General features: G+C 47.5%; 8 protein-coding genes across 8 annotated transcripts; 2 read left to right on the top strand and 6 right to left on the bottom strand.

Annotated features, from left to right (window-relative positions):
- Positions 1-22: 22 nt before the first annotated feature.
- Positions 23-5,658, bottom strand: BHQ10_005426 (uncharacterized protein; the record flags this gene model as incomplete). Its single annotated transcript, XM_040877901.1, has 5 exons — positions 23-1,606; positions 2,202-2,324; positions 2,373-2,647; positions 2,708-5,439; positions 5,501-5,658. 5 exons carry the CDS (start codon positions 5,656-5,658, stop codon positions 23-25), a joined length of 4,872 nt encoding a protein of 1,623 aa, XP_040733930.1.
- A 2,165-nt stretch (positions 5,659-7,823) lies between these two features.
- On the bottom strand, positions 7,824-9,452 carry BHQ10_005425 (uncharacterized protein; the record flags this gene model as incomplete). Its single annotated transcript, XM_040877900.1, has 1 exon — positions 7,824-9,452. One exon carries the CDS (start codon positions 9,450-9,452, stop codon positions 7,824-7,826), a length of 1,629 nt encoding a protein of 542 aa, XP_040733929.1.
- Positions 9,453-9,820: 368 nt separating this feature from the next.
- BHQ10_005424 (uncharacterized protein) lies at positions 9,821-10,618 on the bottom strand (the record flags this gene model as incomplete). The annotated part of the gene is made up of 1 exon (XM_040877899.1): positions 9,821-10,618. The coding sequence occupies one exon, from the start codon at positions 10,616-10,618 to the stop codon at positions 9,821-9,823; it is 798 nt and encodes a 265-aa protein (XP_040733928.1).
- A 231-nt stretch (positions 10,619-10,849) lies between these two features.
- On the bottom strand, positions 10,850-12,055 carry BHQ10_005423 (uncharacterized protein; the record flags this gene model as incomplete). The annotated part of the gene is made up of 1 exon (XM_040877898.1): positions 10,850-12,055. One exon carries the CDS (start codon positions 12,053-12,055, stop codon positions 10,850-10,852), a length of 1,206 nt encoding a protein of 401 aa, XP_040733927.1.
- Positions 12,056-12,458: 403 nt separating this feature from the next.
- BHQ10_005422 (uncharacterized protein) lies at positions 12,459-16,442 on the bottom strand (the record flags this gene model as incomplete). Its single annotated transcript, XM_040877897.1, has 1 exon — positions 12,459-16,442. One exon carries the CDS (start codon positions 16,440-16,442, stop codon positions 12,459-12,461), a length of 3,984 nt encoding a protein of 1,327 aa, XP_040733926.1.
- An 882-nt stretch (positions 16,443-17,324) lies between these two features.
- Positions 17,325-18,152, top strand: BHQ10_005421 (uncharacterized protein; the record flags this gene model as incomplete). The annotated part of the gene is made up of 2 exons (XM_040877896.1): positions 17,325-17,616; positions 17,665-18,152. The coding sequence occupies 2 exons, from the start codon at positions 17,325-17,327 to the stop codon at positions 18,150-18,152; spliced, it is 780 nt and encodes a 259-aa protein (XP_040733925.1).
- A 29-nt stretch (positions 18,153-18,181) lies between these two features.
- Positions 18,182-19,789, bottom strand: BHQ10_005420 (uncharacterized protein; the record flags this gene model as incomplete). The annotated part of the gene is made up of 3 exons (XM_040877895.1): positions 18,182-18,917; positions 19,268-19,409; positions 19,459-19,789. The coding sequence occupies 3 exons, from the start codon at positions 19,787-19,789 to the stop codon at positions 18,182-18,184; spliced, it is 1,209 nt and encodes a 402-aa protein (XP_040733924.1).
- A 447-nt stretch (positions 19,790-20,236) lies between these two features.
- On the top strand, positions 20,237-20,956 carry BHQ10_005419 (uncharacterized protein; the record flags this gene model as incomplete). Its single annotated transcript, XM_040877893.1, has 1 exon — positions 20,237-20,956. One exon carries the CDS (start codon positions 20,237-20,239, stop codon positions 20,954-20,956), a length of 720 nt encoding a protein of 239 aa, XP_040733923.1.
- Positions 20,957-25,420: the final 4,464 nt, after the last annotated feature.

The following is a 25,420-nucleotide window of genomic DNA, read 5'->3' as shown; positions in this document are numbered from 1 at the left end:
ATAGCTTTTAAAAAAACTTCGTCTAATCTTCCGCAGCCTCCCATTGACATCTCGCACAACGACATAACCCCCCCAGCGCACCAGCAGCCCACTCCCTCCTCTCCCGAACATCGATCCCAATATCACAATAATGATTCAGAATCTCTTCGCCTTTCCGAATCATAACCTTCTCATCCACTGCCACCGTCGTCTTCTCTTCCTTCACACCATCAATCTCTCGTCTCCAAACAGCCTTCTCATCTTTCGTTCGAACCATGAAGCAAATCTCCCCACCCCATTCCCATCGCACGTTCGGATCACAGGAATGATTCGCCAGACACCATAGCGGATGTACAGCACATACCTCCGGGCCTCCGTCCCAGGTCGACAGTCGACCCGACGCCGTGCCTCTAAATTTTGCATAAAGCGTATTCAGAATCCAGGTATCGTATCGATCCAGAGTCGTAAATGGGTCTAGACCCATCTCTTCGAGCAGGCGTGTTGGTTGTAAGATGTTTAGCTGGAATGAGAACGGGAGTGAATACTCGTCTTTCAACACTTCTTCCTTTGTAGTGTCATCTGGTGTGTACTCGTGGAAATCCCCCCATATATATTTGATCTCCGGCAAGTCTAGCGGATGCAAATCCTGCGTCGCGGCCATCGCGATTGCTCTGCCCAGCAAAAGAAAATATAGGTAATCAGCCTTGTCCTTTGGATCAGCGACATCTTTGCCGATTGAGTCGAGCCCTTCCTGCCCGCATATGGCGCCGTGGTAGGTTCCTTGCGCTTCGTCGTGGCATTTTTGACTGCAGAAGATTGTGTCGTCGCATTCTTCGCATGCTACCGCTCCTGCATCTTGGTCTGATAGGTCTGGTAGCGGACCGTTGCAGGCATCGCACAGGTCGTCGTGTAGGCGGTTCGTGGCCGTTAAGAGCGACGATTCGCGTAAGACGATTTCGGCGGCTTGAAGATCTCGTTTGGCGAAGAGACCTAGTTGAACCGACACTTCTCCTTCCTTTTCATTGCTGGCATCCCCATGTAAAGCCGGTAATGCGACGGCTTTGACTTCTAGATTCGGTGCAACTGTTTCGAGGCGTTTGTTGAGCAGGTTCAGTGTCTCGGGCGCCTTACGGTCTGGTTCGTGCTCATTCCATGAATAGAGGACTCTGCGTGCGTATCCCTGGCCTGGGAGCGTAGCCAATTTTTCCGCGGGAATATCCAGTCTTTTGTCCACGTTTTGCAGATGGCATATGATCTCCTGAAACCCTGCGTCCAAGGATAACAAATGCTCAATAGCTCTACTTCGAAACTCAAACGCATCTCTCAAACATCCACATTTGACAAGACTTTGGACAAGCAGGAGATATGTCTCGCCAATCATCGACTCGTACTCTGATTCAGTGATATCGACGAACTCTGCCTCCCCCTCCTCGTCTTCCCCTTCATTCTGGTTGTCTACTCGCCTCCGAGCAACATATTCGGCTGAATCAGGCTCAGTCACGCATTCCAGTAGCGTCAATGCCCTGTAAGCGTCCGCTGCAGAGAGGTCATGGAAACCCAATGTTGTGTGGAGTTTTGCTCGGTCGAGGTATATTTGTGGATTGTGGGGATCGTAGTTATTGCAGACCTTTGCTGACAGATCAGACAATTGAGCCAGATTGCCTGTATTTGTCGTCATGATTGTGATTGAGAGTATATCGTCATATCATACTCTGTACTGTATGGGTTGTTGGCGGGGGTGAAGAGAAAATCTTTATCGGCTCTTATCTTATCAGATCTCTATCGAGTATCTGCCCGCGATTGGCTGATGGTTCAACCCCACGATTACTACTTATTCTTGATCTCGTATTTATCAATTTGTTGTTTCATTCTATCTGCTGAATTGGTTCGATCAATTAAACCAAACCGAAGGGTATCCTATCCTATTATTCGGGACCGATTAAATCCAAAACTCTGTTTTAGGCCGAATCAGACATGCCAATCTGTAGTTTTACATATTGCCTCCCCCCCTCAAATGAATTAGTTTATACACTGCGGAAGTAAATCATCGTAAAATTTGTGACCTGAATCTGTTGATCTTATTCTGTCGTAAAATGGAGTCATGGACGTACTCTGAGAAGTTTCGAAGGGCTGGTATTATGAATGATGTAGGTGGCGGAATACTCACATAACCTAAAATGTGCTATAAGTAGCCGTCGGGTAAATCGACCAGAGGAACTTACTGTGCAATTTTCGTCGACTACCAAAGTAGCACCTTCGCCCACATCTACTGTGGTTGCAGCATTGCCAGCTCCAAGCGTATGGCGCTGCCCAAGTGTCGTGGCAAGTCGAGCCAACATACTTCTCTGTGATGATTTAGTAAAGCTAACAAAAGCAGAAAATACTAAACGTACAGTGATATAAGCATCGCTGAGTCCACCCTGTCTTTGAATGTCGTTCTGACTCATGATCTGATAGCTGTTCTTGACTCGCTTGCAACTTCGAAGACCAAAGACTTGAGAGCTGCCGTCTGTACTGCGCGGACGAACCCCAAACATATTTGCCGGATGCTCTGGATTGAGTATATTGACTCCGTGCCGGGCATCGTGCTGTGCCCGTCTATCGGAAGAGAAGATCTTGATCGTATTGTCAAGTCCGGAGACAGCCAAAGTCGGCTCGTATGGATGACCTGACATATTATTAGATGTGTGTTCAGATGAGGCCATCTTAAATTGAAAGGGATAACAACCTTGTACGATATTCACCGTCTCTCCGTCACCCTCCAGAATGTTGACTAGTTTTGCCGTTTTCCGATCCCACATGAAAACATGACCAGAGTCGCATCCGCTAACAACATACTCGTCGTCCAGTCCGTAATAATTGACATCCTTGACAGTCTTGATATTGCAATGCCCGCTATAGATCATCTCATGACTTCCACAGGGAACGTCCAGGTCAACTTCTTCCCTGTCCCGACGGTTGTTCGAGAGACCGCCGTGATTCAAAAATCCGAAAATATCGTCATCGGCATCCTGTTCGCCCTCATCGAAGTCGTCATTGTCGTCGCCGTCGTTCACATCATTATCTTCGTCATCAGTGTAACCAAATTCAAAACTCGCTCTTTCGTCTTCAAACATATCAAAGTCATCAGACTCGTCTGGGGAAACATCGATAACGCCATTGGTATGGCTCSGGGCTGTGGCTGTGGCTGCGCGAATCCCGTCCAAATTTGCGGTATGCCCATTGACTCGGTTAGCAACAAGCCGAACTTCTTCGATTTCGTCCGAATTGTCTTCCAAGTCAATGTCCTCTTGTAAGCGTTCGCACTCGTCGTCTTCATTATCTTCCTTTAAGAACGTTCGCAGACCTCCAAATGCACGGTTGACGAATTCAAAAGCGATGCCTTCGCCAACATTCATTAACAAACCACGCCCCACCCTGAGTCCCCAGAATTTTGTCGCAGCACGTCTGTTCAAAGCACGAACCATTTGTTCGGGTGAATCGTCGCTATCTTCTACTGCTGCTGCATCCTCTAACTCTTCCAACGGAAGCTGGGCAGCCTTTTCAAAAGCAGCGAGTGCAGCGTGCTGTGTTGGGAAAATGATCCGTGACTCGTCATGTTCAAAACGGGAAGCATCTACATCAACGACAGGTACGACAGGAATTGAGTCGAGTAATGCCCGCAGGTAGGGGATAAGATAACGTTCGATCCCTTGATCACCCTCATGCTCCGGAATGGGAAAACGAGAACGATTCCGAGAGGAATTTCGACCGAGCTTGAATCCTTCGAGGACTGCCTGACGACCGCCATCTAGCCACAGCAGAATTGCCTTTATAAAGTCATAACCAAACTGAGATTCCGTATCGATTATACCGTTTTCTGAAGGGGCTGGAACTATGTGCCGAAAGAACGCTATCCGACTATCCTCTACTCCAGGAGAATCATTCACACAAGCCCCGAGAGACACAGCCAAAGTTCCACAGGCCTGAACAAAACGTCGAGCAGCCTCACGGTTCCTTCTGAGGGTTTGCTGCATGATAACGACATCCTCAGATGGGTTTATTGGGTATCTCCACGACCTATTGACTTCGTCCATTTGGTTCAGGCAAACAGACGCATGGCTTAGAACGGTAGCAAAAGCTGGTTGATATGAATCAAGATCATAATGCCGCTGAGCCTGTGATATCTCTCGTACGGATGCCTCAAGAGAAAACAAAGCTTTGCGCATTTTGACAAGGCACTTTGCGATTTCCAAACTCAACTTTTGCGCTTCAGTCAGCACGGAAGATCGCGCTCTTTCTATGACATCTTCGGCCGTGTCACTGTTGTGCTCAGTCGTCATCGAGATTGGAATATTCTCTGATTCTCCATTACCATAGCGCACCTGAAACGACATCTCAAGACCTTCGGCGGGAGTATCATCTGATCGCAGATAAGACCGGGGTCTCGCGTTGCCACTTGACAGTGATGTAGCGGACGCAATTTTCTCACGCTTGCGCTTCTTGGTCGAGCTGATACTCTTGACTTCGTCGCTCCTCTCTCCCTCTCGCGCATCCGGACTACGAATAAGATCGAAACTATAAACATGGTTTCCGGACCAGCTCACTACCATCTCATTCGGCCGCGCGTCACTGATCTTGCAAGCAGTGATGCCGTCAGTGTCGTGAGGCTTCATTTTAGACTGACCTTTCGGTGCGAATCTCCGGACACATCTAGTTGCTTTGCTCATAATTTCGTCTTCGACGGAGCCTGCCAAGGGAGTCAATCCATTCAATTGACCTTTCTCCGCCAGTAGATCGCGTCCAGTCATCCGGCGGTCGTGGAGAAAACAATGCAGATGAGCACCACCCAATGCGATATACTGAGGTTGAGACGCAGAACATGATATCGTGTTGAGGTCGAGGTGATACTGCTTATACGATATCAAAGGAGCTGGGATGTTGGAGTCATCATGGTGCACGCCGGGTCGATAGGCCATGAATCCTTGTCCACCACGTGGGGCGGGATATGTCGACGACGGTTGACGCAAGTCCCACTGTCGCACTTCGCCATCTTCTGAACAGGTCAAAAACAGATACGGGGACGACTCGGTCACGATTCTTTTGACGCGATCGGAATGAGAGCGATAGACGCGGTTATTTGTGTTGTGATGACTGAGATAACGAACGCCAGTGAAGAAGTCGGTCATTCGCCGGCTTCTTGTTGCGGAGAATGTATCGGCGGCGGCAGCAGCGTTGGAAGCATTTTTAAACGAATATTCTACATCAAATACTCTGACTTCGGAGTCTCCGGCGCAGGTAAGGAGGGTCTGATCGTTGGAATGGGGCATAAACTTGACGGAGAAAATATTTGCTGTGTGACCTGTGCTTATCGAAGTGGTCAGAGCAAACGGAGATGTCGATGAATCGGGTTGATATGAGTAAATATTGAGGTAAGTGTCATCGGACCCGGATGCTAACAGCCGTCCAGAGTTTGACCAGCTGTCTGTGTCAGTATGTCCGGAAAAAACATGATGCTCGCCGGTAAACATCAAATGCGTACCTCAGAGCATTGACACATCCCGTGTGCCCTCCAAGCTCATTGACAATATCCAAGTCATCGATCCACTCCGAGGCGCCATAGAGGCCTTCGAGGCTGACATTGTGGGGCCGATAGCCTAATTCTCTCTCAAAGACCCTGTCGTACAGAGACGACTTCATCTCGGGTTATGTAGCTATACGTAGCTCTGAATGAGCAACGAGACAGAAGCGGGGGATCGTCAGGAGACGCGTTATTAGGAAGCTTGATTGTAATGCAAGGTGTTGTTGTTTAAAAAATCAGATTGTTGATTAATCATCCTTGTCAAACAGGTGAATGAATAATGGCATGCAAAATCTTGGAAATGGACATCTCGCGGCGATTCTTCTTGCCTGCGTTTTTGCTGCCGATGACTAAAGGGCAGATATCCTCGCCACCAGATACGGAATTGTGAGGATAAAAATAGGTGACTGCACGTCTAGAACGGATCGAAAAACACTGAGTGACCGCACAGACGCGACGAGGCAAGCTGAAAAGTCGTTGATGGTGCAGCCGCTTGTAGATCCAACCGCTGGAGAAACCAGGTTTGTGCTGTTGCAGGTCAGACTGTGGCATCCGTCAATCAAGCAGCCAAGCTAAAAGTTCTAGTCGAGTGATCGGCTGGACTCGTCGAAATGCGGGCAAAGAAAATGGAGTGGGAAAGCTCAATGTCACGTGTATAGACAATGAGGCGATCCGAAGGCGAAAGGAAGAGTGAAAGGTGAAATATCCTGAATAGAGGACGAAAATCAAGGAATGAAAGAAAGGAAGGGAAGGCGAAAAAGGAAACCAGAAATAGATGGCTCGGCCAAGGATGGGGACGCAGCCAGACCGGGACAATCGCCAGCAATCAGATGGACGTGGGTGAATGGAGGAGCAGCAGGAGGAAGAGGAGAGGGGGAGAGTGGTTGGTTGGCGACAGGAAAACGGAATCTCTCTCCAGAGGTCAGGTTGGCGGTTGGCGGTTCGCAGCAGATGGAGAAGGCGCGACTGACGGAACAGACACAGAAGAAGGAAGGAGCTGGGGTCCACCCAATGACATCAAGAGGGCCGGTTAGCCAGTGTCATGGAAGCGCTAGACCTGATTGAGGCTTAGCGCGTCGGCCAGACCGCGGTCTAGAACACCACCGGCTCGAAAACGTCGCACTGGACAGCGGCCTGAGGCAGATATTCATCTGTTAGAGCAGCGGATGTTGGCACAGGCGACCAGAAGTTGGAAGTTTTGTCTTTCACTACTACGTATAATATGTATGCAGTATTGTTCTGGCCATTTTGCTATCGAGTAGTATCTGCTATGTATATTACCGGTCATATACCTCCTCAGTTCTCGGCCTGGCCGCGATACATACAATGTAAAAATTCAACAATTCCATCCCGTGACATCATTAAATTTAATCCCAAGGTTCTGCCCCGGCGGCCAATCAGCGCTACCAAAAAGCTAGCTATATCCCATACGGGAATAGCGCAGCATGCACGCTTATTCCACTCTATTCTATTTGAAGCCTAGCGTACGGGTGGAGCTCGGCAACAGTTAGAACTTACGATGTAATTTGGACTTTTGTACTCCATTAAATCCAGTCTATCCACTGAAGTGCGATGTTGAAACACTCGTAAATAATCAATATTACAATTCGAGGATGAGTATTGCATAAGGCAAAACACTACGTCGAAACAAGGGAACGATTGAATAAAGGAAGTATGCGCTGTCATGGACTGCTGTTTCCAAGCGACAACCTGCATGATGTGAGCGGGAACTCCAATTGGCACGTGAAATCCGTTGCCTGCACTATAGCACTTCTCAAGTGTCCTATCAATCTGCCGAATCATGAATGAAAGGTATGAAACATGGATCAAATCTACGATCGATTAAGGTAAGCAAGCCCACCGCCGATGAAGGCTTATCTGATGGGTCTTCTATTTACCTACTCCGCAGACTATGGAGATCGACCACAAGATGAAACTAATGAGAGCCAACCTGGAGGTAAGTTGATGAATGGAAGTTCTTTTTCCGACCAGTTGTGATACTGGATCGGCGATCTGGTTGTGGCGCTGCGGTAGCGGCGGCCGATATTCATCTACATATCAGCTGTCCCTGTATGTACTTCTTTATTTTTTTATGGTGCATGAATGCGACTCATCTTTAATAACAATGTGTCGTCAGGATCTATTCACTGTACTACAGAGTAAGTGTGGCCAATGTGATTTGTTTGAGGTCTTCATTCCCGAGTGTCGAATGAGTCTACATACGGGCTGTACGAGCCATGCATCATTACCACCTCTGATATCACATCGACGCTATTACAAATCATCAAGTCATTGAGCGCCATATACCTGCTCGAATCATCCCCTGATCTGCCTCGACATCGACCTGATCTGCCGCGCGCGCAATCCACGCTTGCTCCAGGTTAACCGTCTCCGCCTCCAGGGCGCGCATTGATTTCAGCTCGTCGATCATGCAAATCAAAACATCTCGGTGTTTTTCTGCAATCTGCACAAGCGCTGAGCTGCGATGTTTCTCGCAGAACTCACTTTCATCAATCACGAATATCGTCATTTTGGATAGTTCGCGCAAGCACAATTCTGCTTTGATGGTGAGGTCCTCGACTTCGTTCCTCCATACTGATCCTAGGCTATCGATATACTGCGGTTCCGCGTCACTACTTGCGTCGTGCTCATTTTCTCGGCTTCGTTGGATATATTCAACTCTGTCCAGCCAATGCTCAAACACCTGAACAGCCAGGGCGTACCGCCCAGCGCCGTCGGCGGTCATACCCGCAACTTCCTGCGTGACGCGGGAGAAACTCTGAATCTCTTCATCAAAGCTGATGCCATGATTATGCTCGGCTAGGCTCGCTGACTCCACTGACCAGGCATCAAGAGTTTCTAGATTCAATTGCTCTTGTATGCGTCTTTCGTCGTCTAGTATCGTTCTATAGGACGCCGCTACCTCATTGTATTTTTCGCGTAACTGGCGCTCCGCTGCGACATTCAATTCTGCACTTTGTTGTAACGAGGACGAATGGAGGAGATATAGTTGTAGAAATTCCGTTTGTAGAGCGATAGTCTCCGGTGGTAACTCGTTACCTGTGGCAGATTTTCCGGTATTTTTCCGATCGCCCACAGTAGCTGCCCGAGGTGCTTCTTTCTTGGGACTAAAGTGTTGTTGATATGTCGTAAACTGTGGACGCGGCTTGACGGCGGTCGTTGCTGCGGCCTTCTCCCGCGAAGGTGCTGTCAAAACTGGGGCTGTGCCAGTGGCATGATTACCGAGTACCTGACTCCTATGCCTAGCATGTCCCCTTGGTTCTCCGACACCACTTATCTTCGGAGCGGATGGTTGGCGTAGAGACGCAGACCTTGTCGGTCGTGCCGGCGGCGGCATGGACGGTTTCTTTGAAGTGGTGGGTTTGGTATCATTTTGCAGCGACTTAACGGGGGATTTAGATCGTGTCCGTATGCGTTCTGTTCGTGGTTCGATTCGAGGCTGCGAGGGAGGTCGGTTCGTAGTTGTTGAAGTCGTTGTGACGGGTTGTGAAGGAGGTGATATTGTGACATTTTGGGGCTCTGGCCGAATGGGTTCTGGAGGTGGTGGAGACTCTGACGGAGTAAAAGCTACCGGCTGAGGTTCTACCGCTGGTTGTTCCGGTTGTTGCTCTTGAACCGGCTCTGTAATGTTCGTCGGCTGTGTCTGAATTGTATTTATATTCTTCGTGGGCTGCGTCTGTATTTGTGGTTTCCTCAAGCCGGGCAGCCGGCTTGGAACTAGGGTGCGTTGCGGAAGCAAGCTCTTCCTGCTGGAGACATTCTCTGTGATCGTAGAGGTCGACGGCACCGGGATCGAAGAGCTGACTGCACTAGACTGCGGCCTTTGGGGCAGTCTGAGAACTCCGGGAGGTTTTCCGGACGCATTGCGCGTGGCGGTGTATGTGGTTGGCATCGGTCAGTGTTTGTTTACTCGAGAGAAGTGGGATCGCAAGTTTGTAGGTCCAGACATCTGGATGTTGTAAAATTCTAGTTGACTGATCGTCAGTGGACTTGCGAGTCGCGCATCTTGCTTCATCTATTTCATGCTAGTTAGTTGCAATAATTGAGCTTAGCAGGGGTTGAGTATTCTGTCTTGAGGAAGGTCGATCAACAGTCGGTTCAGTCTCCACCTTGTCCGGTGGTCAGTGCTTCTTTATCTAACAATTACAAGAAAGACCCAAGTACATTTTAAGGGACAATCCCATTGTTTATTTCTATATACCAACATTCAAAAGAAGTTTCGACGGAATCAAAAACTAAATCTTTTTCTAATCTGTCAATCTACAAACTGGCCCGCTTGGGAAACGCAACCCCCTCCGTAGCCGCATTATCCGAAAACCAAGAGACCTTATGTCCGGCCTGGACATTAACCAATCCACTCGGCAGACTATGACTCTCATCGGTATCGAAAATTCTCTTTAGGATGTCCTTCTTTCCACCACCGGTAGCGACAAAGGCGATGCTCACGGCGTGCGTGACGACAGGCAGTGTAAGCGTAATACGTTTTGGGGGTGGCTTGGGCGAGTCGCTCACGCCGACAACCCAGGCATCTTCTTCGCGGAGTTGGGGGTGACCGGGGAACAAACTGCAGGTGTGTCCGTCGGGGCCAACTCCCAATAGAATCAGGTCAAAGACGGGTAGTCTGACGCTGTCTTTGGCGGCGAATGAGCGCTTGAGTTCTTCAGTGTAGAGGTCGGCTAGCTCGGTTGGGTCGTCGTCGTGGACGTGCTTTTCGTCAATGGGGATGACTTTGGGTGCGCCGAGCTGCGCGGGGATCTTGTCGAGCAATTCTTCCTTGATTAGACGATAGTTGCTGTCTGGGTGGTCGAGGGGAACAGCGCGCTCGTCTGCAAAGAAAATCTCCCACTTAGAGAATTGGGCTGTATCTTCAGCGGAGCCATTGCCGGGTGCGAGCAAGGCTTTTGCGAGGGTGTTGGGGAGAGAACCACCTGAGACGGCGACTCGAAAGATGTCGTGTTTGCGAAGAGCAGCATGTTGGTTGTTCAGGACATATTTGCGCAATTGTGTTGCGAGTGAGTCAATGTTGGAGAAACTGTAGAGGTTCGGTGAGCCTGACATGGTTGTTCAATTGCCGATGCTGGTTACGAGGGTAGCTGGAGTGGTAATGATTGAAATATGCTCGCTTCTTGAATTAACAAGTTGAAGAAATTGGGGGTCGGGAAACAGAAAAGCGGATGAAGAGGGATGAATGAGGTGGGGTAGCCGGTGACGTCGTATCTACATATCTGACCTTTTTTATCGACACCCATTCAAACATTCAAAAATATTCATAATATTCATGGTATGAGCCTAAACTACAGATGACAACGCTATTGTCGGATCGTTATTTCGGACAAAAACAGCAGCAGCTTCAACAACTTCCTCCTGCTCTTTCTTCCATCCTGCAACATGCCCCCCACCATAAATATCATGCGGCACGTCCGGAGTTTCCAAATACTCGATCCTACTTCCAGCTTGTTGCATCACATCTGCAAAAACTCGTATACTGTCAACCATCACCTCAGCACCACCAGCTTGAATGAATATAGGGACAGGAGTCGCGAATGGATGCAACTTCGGTGAAATATACGGGCTGTCTAATCGCGCTTTGGCCGCAAATGCGCTAGTACCCCATGCTGCCATTTTCCCTTCACAGAGGTCTGTAGAAGCGTTCCGGTGTTGATTCATGGCTTGCGCGTCGCCTTCGATAGTGTAATCGATCGATGGTGAGAATAACAGACATGCCCTCGGCGGGGTTGTGGTGCTGAAATGTTCTTGAACGCTTTCGTTGTGGTCGTGGTTGATGATAGCGAGATATCGCAATAGAGCTACTGCCATGGTAGCCCCCGACGAATCTCCGGCAAGCACTATCCTCCGTGGAGAGATTTTCAATTCATTGATCAGATACGAATACGCCGTAATTGCATCTTGCATGGCGCCTGGATAAGTCGTCGGGGTACGACCACCCGCGAGGCGATACTGGATCCATAAAGAGTGTGTATTAGGCCCCAGTTTTCGATTGACTAGGTCCGCGGTGACGCCCGAGTCAATCGGTCGACCTGTTATCCAGAGGAAGCTTCCGGAATGAAACGACAAAACAACAAGACTGTCGTCGTCGGCCCCTTTGGAAGGCGCTTCAGGATACCATGTCCCACCTATCCTTTCCGGCTTGACACTGACATCTCTAAACGGGCCGTAATATCCGTCGTCGGCCGATTTAATAGGTTCTATAACAACCCATTTATCACCAAGATTGCCAGGCTTCAGATTTAGGGACTGCGAGTACCCCAATTCCGTAACGATATGAAAGGAAAACCTGATGACCCAGCTCATAAAAGCTTGACGGTAGGTCCATTGTGGATGTTGGCGTAGAGGTCTAGGGATAAAGTAGAGGGCGTAGAAAAGAGTCAGTAGTAAAATGCGCGGGATGGCGATGAGTATCCAGATTGTGAAGCCTGGTTGTCGGGTTCGCCAGTCGTCGGGGATCGCGTTTGGATCTGCGTAAGAGCGAGCCATGCCAGTTCCTCTGAAGTGTTTGAGGAAGTTTTCAATGTTTTGGATCATTCAAAGGGGATCATTTAAGCATTCTTGGCCCCACCGGAGAGTAAAACTACGTAGTCGTTACGAGCAGGGCCGCTGTACCCTTTCATTGGCTCGATCTAGGTGAGCCAGATCTCCAAAGTACTCCGCAACCCAAAATCGGCTGGATTAGCCCTAAGGGCCTCATCTCCGATCTAGGTACAGAGCTTGAATTCAAGTGCAAAGGCTACAAATTCAATATGCAATGAATGATAAGAGGCTGAGCAGAAACATGATTTTAAATATGTCTTTCACAGTGTGATTTTCAACAATTCACGCCGATATTTCCAAATGTGACACCGAGTAGAGATTGTAGAATAATCTCTCAAAGCCAAAACATTCAGCTGCAACAGCATGAAGGGCGCGGTTGTTCCACGTCCCTAGGGTTGGAATTCGATTCTGGGCTCTCAGCTACATCTTCCGCATGAGACCAATGGGCCTTTGGCTCTGCGTAGCGATTTGCTGAAAATTGTTTGAGATCTTGGTCGCTTTCTGCTGTAATGGAATCTCGTGTGTATGTTCCTGGCGGGTCTTCTAGCGAAGGAGGCTCCCCTAATTGTGAGGAATTGAGATTGCTAGATATTATAATATGATGATTATGACTCGCCTCGAGGAAAGATTTGATCACAGCTTCTTTCCCGTCTTCTTTTGCCCGTGATACGGGCGTGTAGATATGGTATGCAAAGTTCTCAAAGACCTTGTATTCACGATGTATGTTCGCACCAGCTCTTACAAGCTGCTCCGCCACGGTCCAACGGAGTTCCTCGACTGCCCATGCAAGCGGCGTCCAACCCGATTCGTCTACACAGTCAACATCAGCTTTACCTGTCTCAATGAGAAGATTAACCATTGCTAAATCCCCTAGTTCTGCCGCTCGTGATAGAGGAGTACGTCGATAAATTCGTGCCTCATAACTAGCGTGCGCATGACTTTGATACTTTTTTGCCTCCATTCCATGAACGTTATATTGATAGTGCACTGTCGCTCCGGCCGTGAGAAGAAGCTTGACCACGTCGTGAAAACGACCTTCCACCGCCCAAGATAGCGCTGTCCAACCTTTTTCGTCCTTCCCTTCAATATCAGCTTTTCCAGTCTCGAGAAGCAGCTCGATCACAACTGCATGTCCTTTTTCTGCCGCTCGTAATAGAGGCGTAGTAAATTCAAACTTCAAATAAGCCTCATAAGGAACATCATATTGGTAATTTACTTTCGCTCCTGCTTGTAGAAGAAGCTTCACAATGCCGCAATGCCCTGCTTCAATTGCCCATGAAAGTGGCGTCCAAGTCCTCTGATCCCTCCAGTCAATGTCAACTTTGCCGGTCTCCAGAAGGAGTTTGACCGCTCCTTCGTGCCCTTTCTCTGCTGCCCGCGATAGAGGTGTACGTTCACGTTGTCCAATAAAGCGATCCGCTCCAGTACCATCAAAAATACAAAGACGTCCTTCATCATCATGGTAGTAGCGGCCATTTCCGCGGCTGAGACCATGTGCCTCCTCGTAAAAGACGTGGTACTTGCAATCTAGCGTCGCTCCAGCTATAACAAGTAGCTCAAATACGACCCAATTTCTTTCCTCTGCCGCCCAAGAGAGTGCAGTCCGGCCCATCGTATCCTTTCGATCGATCTCTGCACCACTTCTGAGAAGTGCCTTAACAATCCCATGATGGCCAAAGTATGACGCTACCATGAGATCTGTAAGATTTTCGGGACGTTCGGGACTTTTCGTACTGGTAGTCAGTCCTGTCCTCCAGTAGAAACTAGACCATGCTGCGTAACTCTTTGAGCCCGTATCACATATTTTCATAACGAACTGCACGATAGCAGCATCATCATCATCAATACTGGCTTCTCGAAAGTGAAAGCCCCAGGTTTCAGCCGAGTAAGGTAAGAACCTATAGTACCTGATGTTCTTGACAAAATCATTGGTTCCATTTACCGAATCTGTTGGGAACCTGGCGTCAGAGTTATAAAGGTTTATGTAGAGCACGCAACACTCCGCAAGAACAGTATGTGCCTTGCGGGCTGAAATGGAGTGATGCCAGCGGAGATTCACAGGAGTAGCAGTAGGCTTTGCTAAATCTATAAGAAGAAACTCGCGAGCAGTCTGATGAAGAAAGTAAATCTTTCCATGATGGATTGAAACAAACAATCCACACCAACCACGGAGCCTTGATTTGAAATCATCTTCATCTTCTAAGTCAAGATCGCGAACAGACTGTGAGTCGAAATCAACATTAACGGCAATGTTCATTTCGGAAAGTGTCAGTGGTCGACTAGCCGCCAAGATGATACTTAAAACCTTTTGGACCATCGGATCTTCTTTAGACTTGCTAAGAATTTGCTCATAGGCTTCATTGATACTATTGGGAAGTGTGACAACAGTGGACTCAATCCCCTTCATCGTCTTCTTAAAGTTCTCTTGCTCCAAGTAATCAAACACGAGGTATACCCAGAGATAAGTGCGATGAGTTGTCTGTCGAAGTCGCTGCTCCAAATGATTCTTGAGTTCGGTCGAAAGGCGCTTTCTTTTTGACAGCTGATTGATACGATAGGTGATGACGCGATTTACCTCTTGACTAATGATTTCCGAGTCCTCTTCTCCTGGTATACGGATTTCTGGGAAGTCGTCTAAGAGACGGTTGAATTTGGACACAATCTGCTCATATGGACGGCTCGTTAAAAGATATTTCAACTTGCCATGACCAAGCTTGTTGTTGTAGACTTGTCTCTCCACATTTTGGATCAAGTCCGAGAATTCGGATTCGTTACATTCATCCAAAGCATCGAGGACAATGATAACCTGGCCTGCTTGGGGGTCGTTTACGGCGTTTCTCAAAATATCCCAAAGGGATCCTGTCGAGTTTATCAGACCTTTTCCATCCCTGCGTAATTGTGACGTGGCATGTTTCACCAAGGGTGGTTTCTGAGAAAAGAGCTGATGAAGTAGTGCGCAAAGAGCTTGGCGGACAGTGTTTTGGTCTTGATCTTTGAAGAAAAAGTAGCAGATGGTACTTGATCGCGGTAGAGCATGCTCAATAAGATACTTTGCCAGCACCGACTTCCCACAGCCAGGGTCTGCTGTAACTAACAGAGGGCCAGAATCCTGTTCCAACCATCTCTGGAAGTGCTCGTGTCTGAGAAACCACAGACATGTATCCTCCACCCTTTCTTCCACCCGCTCTTTATACCACTCGTACGTGGCATCTGTGCTATCGGTTGTGAGACGGAAGAGCTGATGACATTCTTGCTCTTCTTTGGACAGCATTTGTTCCATGTTGTMTTTCTGAATTTGAAGCTGCTCCTTTGCAATCTTGAGCTGCTCTCCTGCAACTTCGTGGAGGCCGGATAGAATATTCCCAATTTTCCTCTCTGTTTCAATTCTTTTTGGGGCTATCTGCTGGAGAAGATCTTTCGCATAAGCCGCGGCCGTCATCGCCGCGTAGCCTTGCCATTCCTTGTTCTTGTGAGAATCCGAGTAGTCGCAAATACCGCGAATGACTATGCAAGGAAAGTGGTTCATCAGCCCTGCTGCTTCCATTTCGAAGCACAAGATGTCCTCTTCCGCGGCGAGTCTATCCCTGACCAAGGCATCTTTCATCAATTGGTTTGCAGAGGCAATAACACCATAGTGGATTGCCGGATCATCTTCATACTGGGTCCGTTCGGCTCGAGCTATGAGTAGTGATGGATCGATACCACAGGCGATCTCACAGCTTGAGTCACCATGTACCGAATGTACAACCGCGGACTGATACAATCTATCGGCGCTTGGGTCTGGCCGGCTGTACTTCCTCTGCAGTCGTGGGTGCTTCTGTAGAATCAAGTTTATATTCTTTTCGATATTATGACCATGGATTTCGTACTGGCCGCGAATAGCCGTCACAGCTGTAAGTAAGGAAGTGGGGGGCTGATTTAAAAACCCGGTTTGCCTAAATTTCTGGTCCTGAATAGTTTTACCAAAGTCGTACTGAAACACACCACCTTTCCCATCACCGGGAACGCTGACCACGACATCGCCTAGGCGGATATCATGATTCTGACTTGGAGCACCGCCACCAATGCCAACCATCATACCAATCCTGATATCGGGAAAGCTATGCATCATATCTCTGGCGACGCTTGCGGCAGATGATATGCCATACTCCCCGTTTGGTAGCACAGCAATGACGACATTGTGATCTCCTATTCTGCCTAGAGTATAAGCATTATTGTCGTTTGGCAGCACGGATTCTGATTGTTCGTATTGCTCATCGAGAAAAGTTCTTGCCGCGACATATTCCGTTGTTAACGCGCATATCCAGCCGACCGTGAAGCTGGTGATTGACATGTTCGTGCCGCGGATCTATGCCCTACGTCGTGTGTGACAGGCTGTAACGCATAACGCACAACTGCGTCCGTATGAAAGTAGGCTCGAGAATATAATTGAAATTCAATAATGACCTTAAAAGGCCGCAGGTCAACTGGTGGCTGTGTAAGAATGGGTGCGAGCAAGGCAGGAGAGGTTAGACGCCGTCCTCGATCTTACGATTCCATTGGCTGCTTGATGCCGCAAACACACTGGTTTTGGCCAGTAAGAATCTCAAGTATTCACTACAGATCATCTGTGTTTCTCCAAACCTAGATACAGTTCGCGTCTCTTCACATCCATCCACCATGGATGTATTTGCTGATGCCGCATTTCAGTAGCCGGTGCTGTCCTCCCCACATTCGGAGGGTCGCCAGTGTACTGTATTGTATCTGAAGTAAACGAGCTAAGCTGATCTCAATGAAATTTTTGGAACGATCTTCGTAAAATAAATAAAAGATTTGCTAGACGTAGAAGAACTGATCCTCCAGATCTTAATGGCAGGKGCGATGTATGGAAACGTAGCGCAAACAAAACAAACATGGCAACTTTCTCAACTGTGGATCAGATAACACGATATCATTGGCTGAGAAGGCAACATGCAACTAGATACAACTTTTTTCCATTTGGGGAAATGTATAGATGAAGCCCCACTTTCCTCCATGATATCTCTACTACCTACGTAGTGGAAACGGCTGAGATAGACAAAAACATCTACCATTACTTTCCAAGTCTTACAGAAACGAAAATTATTTAAGGGGCCTGAATTCCCAGCTCAGATTTTTGATTTTGAATTCCATTCTCGTTCTCGTTTTGCAACGAAATTCCTATCGAGAATTCGACCTTCTTGCCTAGTTTACGAACATGGACACGCTCTCCCTCGCTGGCAAAGTAGCCATCATCACCGGATCGGGTCGTGAGACTGGTATCGGTGCCGGAATTGCAACTGCTCTGGCACGCAACGGTGCCTGGGTGGTCATCAACCATGTCTCGGAGGCGACTGCCCCTCGAGCTGCAATAGTTGCTGAAACGCTGAACCAGAATACTGCCGGAAAAGCGGTTGTTGTGCAGGCGGACGTGGGTTCGCCAGAGGGTGCGAAGAAGCTTGTTGACGAGGGGTTGAGGTTATTTGGAGTGGATCATGTTGATATTCTGGGTATGGTCATACAGAGCCAGGGTCAAAGTGCTGACTAACATTAGACAGTGAACAACGCAGCAAGTGGCAATGTCGAGCCGTGGCTCAGCGTATCCCCCTCTTTCATGGAGAGTATGTTTCGAACAGTTGTCTTCGCGCCAGTATACATGATTCAAGCCGTTATCCCTCACATGCCCCGCGGCGGACGTATAATCAACACGGGAAGTGTCGCATCGAAGGTCTGCCCGCCCCCAATACCGATCTATTCAGGCGCAAAAGCTGCAGTTGATGCAATGACGTTCAGCATGTCGATGGATTTGGGGCGTGGACATGGAGTGACTATTAACACTGTGATGCCGGGTGGTGTTGCAACGGATGTGTTACCTAAGGAGGTTCTGGCGAAGATCCATGAGCCCTTGATCGCTATGACGAGGGCTGAGGAGAGGATTGGAACAATAGAGGATATCGGCGATGCAGTGCTGTTGCTTTGCAGCGAGAAGAGTAGATGGATCACGGGGCAAGTTATTAGTGTTAGCGGTGGAATCACTGGTGGTTGATCTCTGAAAACCGTTGATAGGATAATAAATCAGGGCGTTGGCGTTGCGTTATCGATTTCCTTCACAAGTGATTCATTTTCTGAGTCTGTGCCGCCAACAACATCGATCCAAGCAATGTCGTGGGATAGTTGAAAAGCATTGGTTGCAGACTTGATGTCCAGATACTTCATGCATTTACGAATTTCAGTCACGTAGAGTGTACGATCCGTGAATGGCTGTAGAGCAGCGACAGTAAGCATAGCCCAGAGCTGAAGATGATTCGAATGATCTTCACGTTGACCTAACGAGAGGGTCTGCCGGTATTTCAAAAGAACAGAAGAAAACTTTGCTGTTAAAGTGGTTAATTCGATTTCGTTCAGGAAAAACGAGTACATCCGTTTCAGGGCTGCTAGGAGAATCAGTATGGCTAGACGCGCTATCTCGCAGACCAAACCCATCACACTAACATTGTCTTTCGGATTGACTCGTGGGACGGAGAGTAATGTATGCGTGATAGGGCCGATCATATGAAGAGGGCTGAGATCGTCTTCCCGTCTCCAAAATTCGGGTTCTTTCTGGCTGGTATTGACGGTTTCGGCAATGTATCTAATCCCATCTAATGCATCTATTATGAACTCCATTGCAACGCAGTCGCTCTCTCCGAGTCGGAATATAATTTGCTCAAGTAATGGTGTTCGCCTGTGCGGAAAAGGTGGCGAGAGATCCCACATGTATTCTGGAAATTGCGGGTATATGTCATGCGTAGCAGAGCCCACAGTATCGTACCTGTAATGACCAATTCAGCATTTAATCAAAAAGACGGGAAATCTTGCCTACCAAGAGGCCCACAACGTTAGATTGCTGTTGATATTCTTGTATCCTCCGCGAAGTTGAATAATTCGATGTAGACCTCTGATATGAGTCTTCCAACGAGACCACAATCCAATATATATCTTTTAAGCATTATTAGTTTGTCATTATCAAGTGGTGAAGTGATTCGTACATCATGACAAATAAGCCCAAGAATAGTCACGATTACCCCATCGCTGGTACAATCATCACGACACTCAAGTCGTTTAGTGATTTGTCCAAGACACTTTCCATAATAATCCAACACCTCCGAGCATTTTTCATACTCGAAAGTATCTGGCTGCTTCCGCTGTGCCATGAACATGGCTGCATTGGCCATACATAGTTGAAATGCAGTGGCATCTGTCAGGGCCATTGAAAACCAGACGGTGCGAAATGGTCGGAAGACATAATCTGACTCCGCATTCACTTGACCATATTAGTTAGGCATCATCAATGAAGGTGATAGAGTGCTCACTAAAGTAGATGAGCTCCTGAGCTCTGGGTTGCAATTCACAAGGAAAGGGCCACAAACCCAACGACTTTGGAATTGGACAACGTTCGCACAAGATCCGATCTTGGAATATGCCAGTATCTGCCGTTATATAGACTTCCTTAAGAGCATATGTTATTGCTTGTGGTCTCTCTTTACGAGTTGGCCGGCTTCGCAGGGCGGCGTTTCGGATGGAGTGACTCCGAATCGAGCGCTGGATGCCTTTTTTCTTGACATCGTCCGGATGGCTAGAATTGACGAAGAAGAGGCCTCTGCCGGTGTGTCTTCGTTGTCGCGATGCTGATTCAGCGACCATCTCAGCTTGTGCAAGCCATTAACAAAAAAGTCCGAGAGAAGATCGGCTTATCCAGAAGGAGGGCGGCACCCGACTAGCGGTGCTAGCGTAGCGCTACTGCGGGGCGCCGTACCCTTAGGGTTATGTTTTGGTTCACTCCCATGTTTCAGTCGTTACTTGAACCGATTGACTCCAGAGCTTGGATTGTCTATTTCAAGATATACAGAAAAAGATAGAAACATTTTGACGCGTAAATGCAAGTTCCCGTCATCAGACAGGTCACTGAACTGTTCGAACTATCTACTCAAATGATTCCACTTTCGGTATAGCGTCATGACAAAGAACAAACCTCTTAAACCCTTTTCCGTTTAAAATGATAAATTCAATCCATATCTAATTTAATCCTGGGTCAATTCTGAGTCTCGATTCACTTTTTTCTACACCAATTGCTCCACAAATTCAGTCCAAATGACGCGCAATCATTATCCGGCAGAAACAGAAGACCCCGACCACCCACACACCAAAGCCACATCATGGCGATATGGCAGAAGATTTGATCCGCAAGAAATCTATGGCGACGACATCGATCTTGACATTGTGGAATGCCGCAGCGACAGCGGCAGATGGGTGTACGTTGCCTGCGACGCCTCCGAAATATGTCCGCAATGCGGCAATCTACCAGGCCATATAGGATGTATCGTCATTGCGGTGGATGGTGCATGTCGACGCAATGGTACAGATGGTGCTCAGGCTGCTATCGGTGTTTACTTTGGTAAAGACAACCCTCTGAATCGCCTTTATCAAATAAGCATTGAGCATCCCACGAACCAAATCGCCGAGTTAACGGCAGGGATTGATGCGCTTCGGCAAGCTCTGGTTATTCAGCGCCGAGGATTTCAGGCAAATAGGAAAGGGCAGAGGGATTTACGCATGGTGGTGATCAAGTCAGATTCAGAATATTTGGTCAAGGGCATGACGGAATGGATTTCGAAGTGGAAGATGACTGGGTATAAAACTGCAGAGGGTGCTGAGGTGGTAAATGCGGAGCTGTTTCGGAAGCTGGAGGTGCTGTATCTGGAGCTGGTGCAAAGAGGGGTTAGCGTTACGTTTTGGCACGTGACAAGGGATCGGAATAAACAGGCCAACCGGTTGGCTAATAGAGCGTTTGAGACGAGGATGCGGCGGTAGCTTTGTATGTTATAACAAATCTGGTGTTCAATTGATGGAAATCAACACGAGGCAGGTTGTGCGGTGCCACACACGTCAAAGTGTAAACATACAAAACCTTCAGCTCCAAATGCAACCATTCCATTTGAGGCGATGATCAACCTTTGAAACCACCAATCAACGGAGCCGAGTACGTAGGATACGTGACGCTACCACGTCAGGATGTATAATATGAGCATTATTACGACAATTCATCAGGAATACCTATGTATGGAGTAACTCGTATGGCGAGATAAATTTGGAATTTCTCGGAGTTGTTGCAGATTGTGGATGTTGCAACGGAGAAGCGCGGAGTTTACACACAGTACTTATCCACATGCTCAAAAGGGTTGGCTGAAACATGGCTGAAGCCTGAAAGTTTTGCCTGATGGACCGGTTCGCGCGGCCCGGATAGGAGATTCGATTGGCCAATAGGACTCACGGCGTCAACGATTCATGTTTGAGTCGTGATATGTGCCAAGTTGACGAAAGAAGATAAAGAGAGGAGAAAGAGAGGAGTGTTTCGTCAATTGGGTTTGTGGATAGAATACAGAAAACCGAGAAAAGAGACAAGGGGACAAAGTCGATCGAGCGTTCCTACTGGCGGACGTCACAGTGGCAGTGCGGACTATTAGAGAAAGCAACACACTAGTATCTGCTCTCCACTGATCTCCGAACGAGTGTCTCATTGGGATTGTGAAGAAAAGAACCGAGTATTTAAAGAAACGTATGTGATAATACTCTCATAAAGACAGCATATACAATGCATTGTGATTTCGGGATGATGAAATAACGCTGCAGATGCAGTGATTGCGAAGATGACGAAGATAAGGACCGTTGGAGTATGTATGATGACGCCATGGACGTTGCGCGTACATACTATGTTGTAGTAGTAGTATATTCTAGTGTTTGCTAGCCATTCCTAGCTGTATGACTCTGTCTTATTACGAAGTATGTATGGTAAGTCTCTGTGGAAAGCGGTCCGTTGTGGGGAAAAACCCCCCCAGCGTTTACCAGACAATACGTACCTCCCAAGGCCACCCGGTATGTCCGTCCCGCAGCCATCATTCGGAGGTAGTCTATTCATTACATGTTTGGAAGAGAATTTTCGATGGTATGAATCACTAGACTCAGGAGAGATGGAGATCTATATAAGCACGGACAAAGTCGAGATCTGTCAAACTAACTCAAATTGTATCATTCTATTGAAATTTAATAGACAGAGCGATTGCTCGATTCGTGCCGTACTCGTACGGTATCGTACTGCCACCGTATCATTACATCTGTCATCTCCACTTTCCTCCCTCCTTCCCTCACTAAGGGCTAACTGCTCCATCATAAATTATCTCGGCCCTCTCTCGACCTACTCAAGCTCTGTTTCTGAATATCTTCAACGACTTACGCACTCGAGTTACTGACTCCGCGATTATTAAGCCGAGATATCACTACGCCGACGCCCGACTCGACACGATCCCAATCACCGCGCTATTAGTCAATAATCTCCCTAGCTCATCCGTTTTCTTTCTGCCTAACCAAGAGCACTGCCCTCCACGCCCTTGCTGGCGGCAGATTTTTCTCATACATTAGTATGACTTGATAGATATTTTTATCATCATTCTTGCATTCGCACTCGATACTCTTCACTCAACACACGATCGCTGCAATTATTATCACTACCACCGTATTGAAGTTCACCATGAGCTCTCCCTCGATCCAGCTCCAGCCGTCCGAGCCATCAGTTCGACTTAACACTCCTCGCTCGTCGTCTGACTCTCAATCCTCGACATTCCTAGATATCGTGCGGTGCTCTCGCTGTCAACGATCGCTCAGCATCAATGGTTCCTCTTCGCCCGCCGCGGGAGTCGTCCAATTCGGCATGAACTCATACTATTGCAGTCGATGTGCATCGATGGTGGGCTTCAACGACCGCTGAGCAACCACTCACAATATTGAACACCAAAAACAAAATAGGAGGAAAATCTCGAACACCATATTATTATCGGTTTCTTCGCTTACAGTCTGTCTATGAACGGACCGATCTCGGGCATCAAATGTGCCGTAATGATCGGGCGGAAAACTCTACGGGAAATACACACATTGCACGATTACAGTGCAGACGACGTCCTGAATGGTTACATCCCAAGCGAACACGAACACGAAGGTTTCGCACGAGAATTGATTTCGAATATATCTTATCGAGTTGTCGTTCATGACAACGACACGAGTGACGCACAGTCAGGTTGCCTGACTACTTGACAACGCCTCTCGACTCACATTTATCATTATGTATGATCAGGATGCATCTGGAATGCACCAGGATTATCTGAAGATCATGGAAAGGAGTTATTATTTCACTTTGAACGATGGATCAGTTGATCTATCGTTTATTATCATCGCTGTTACTGTTCTACTTTGATTATGGTTACGATATCCGACTAGCGCGTCACTCTTTTTGTTATTCATGTATTTAGCTAGCAATTCAAAAAGAACAACGAAGTTGATCTTGATGAAATTATTCCCACACGGCAGGCGTTCTTCTTTTTGCCCTCTTGGCCATTGATACCCGGATGATTCCCTTTGAGTACGAGCGTTCTTTTATCGATATCCCAGTCGACTTGACTCAACTCTATAATTCTATATCCCGTTGGGGATAATACCACATGCCAAATAAAACTACCGGACTACGTATAAAGTATTTAGTGAATTCCGCCGGAAGTTGATGTGTTCGTCGTCATTTTTAGCACTGTCTAGTCATCACGGGTCTATGTGTCACGCACATTCAATCATTACCTACTGAAATATGAAGGTACCTCAACTCTGGAACCATTGGGGCTAGAGCTAGTGCTTCCCAGATCCGTACCATGTATCGGAAATGACTCCCGCTTCGAACCAGATTGTGTGTTGAGATACAAGTCTAATTTCGTCAATCAGGGTTCATGTTGCAGATGGATGCGTATCCATTGAATGTTATTCGGCGCGTTAGACTTTGTACTTGACGATGGACCAAGGGTGAGGGTGCGGATGACATGATTTTTCGCGATTGCTTAGGTATGATTGACGATGTAGCTTTGGAGTCAGATTAGGGGTATAGAATAGTAGACACCGCAACGAAACAGGTATTTCTCATCTTCCTTCATTGTTTTGCAGCGCCTCTAGAAAGGGAGATTCACGTCCATTCTATCGATTAGTGTCACTTTGATCAAGGCAATATCAAACTGGCCTCCGCAGCATCCAGCTTTTGCGCAATGCGCACATCCTCCATTTCCGACACCGTCAAGCACGACCACGTCGCCCTGCTTAACGGCTACAACAAGATCCTGCGCACTACTGACTTCGAGTCAAGCAGCAGCACAATGGATCCATCTCTGACGATAATCTCTCTTATAATGATGGACTCTGTTTCTGACTCTCTCACTGCAATAAGACCGGGATAAACCAATAGCATCTATGTCAACCCCCTTTTCTTTGTTGAGCACTATGATGTCTCTTTTCGGGTTTGCTTATTCATATTACCTATTTTTAAGGCTTGTTGTTCCCCTTTGTTGCGTGTTTTTCGTCCAAAAATTGAACCTGGTGGAGACCAAAAAATTTTTACGCTTATGTGTCCATTCCTCCGTTTTTGATCGTCCTGTATTCCTCCGAAATCGTCTCTGATGGAGGGTCCTGTTTTGTTCATATTTTTCTCTCGGATGTGTCAGGTCTGCGGACAGCCATTTTCATTTTAGAAGGGAGTATCCGACCAGTGGGATATGTGCTGGTCAAGCAACTTGGACACGGTAGAATATCATCATCTTCATCCACTTAAAGTCTTCCATTTTAGAATAGTACCATTCTTCACGGCGTCAAACCTGGGAGGAAGACAATTTGTATGGAAACTGTTTTCTTTCACTCAATTCGTCCAGAAATTGACAAAGGGGAACGTCGTTCCTGTATAATACTGTACGATTTACCTCGGATGGACGTGTGAATAACCTATCCTCACTCCAAATCACCCGATACCCCGTCCAATAGTCGATCAATTGGACGTACGGACGTAGCAGACGAGCTTCCAGATCGCTCCCTACAACTATACAGTTTCCTGACGCTAACGGACGAAGGACGTCCACGCAGAATGCCGCAAGCCGCCTGAAGGATGGTACTTTTTAGGTGTTGATATCCGTACAGCTATTCAACTATTTGTACAACACTAAAATTTCTTACAAAGTCGTACACACGTATCCTATCAGTAAAACAGTTATCTATTTTAGAATGGTTGGTTGCCATTACGTACTTAAATGACATTGATGCGGGATGCGATCTAGCTTGTTATGGGAGACCGGAATAAGTATAATGCTTGTATTTGCTAAGGTCTAAATTGCTCGCTCGGCTAAGACATATAGTGTTTCATTATATTAACTAATTAAGCTTGTAAGATCAGGTGAGATGTCCGTTCAATCAAGGACATCA

This window comes from Talaromyces amestolkiae (assembly GCF_001896365.1).
Source record: "Talaromyces amestolkiae strain CIB chromosome Unknown scaffold9.1, whole genome shotgun sequence".
NCBI lineage: Eukaryota > Fungi > Ascomycota > Eurotiomycetes > Eurotiales > Trichocomaceae > Talaromyces > Talaromyces amestolkiae.
The sequence above is the reverse complement of the archived record's forward strand: the minus strand, read 5'-3'. Positions and strand labels throughout refer to the sequence as shown.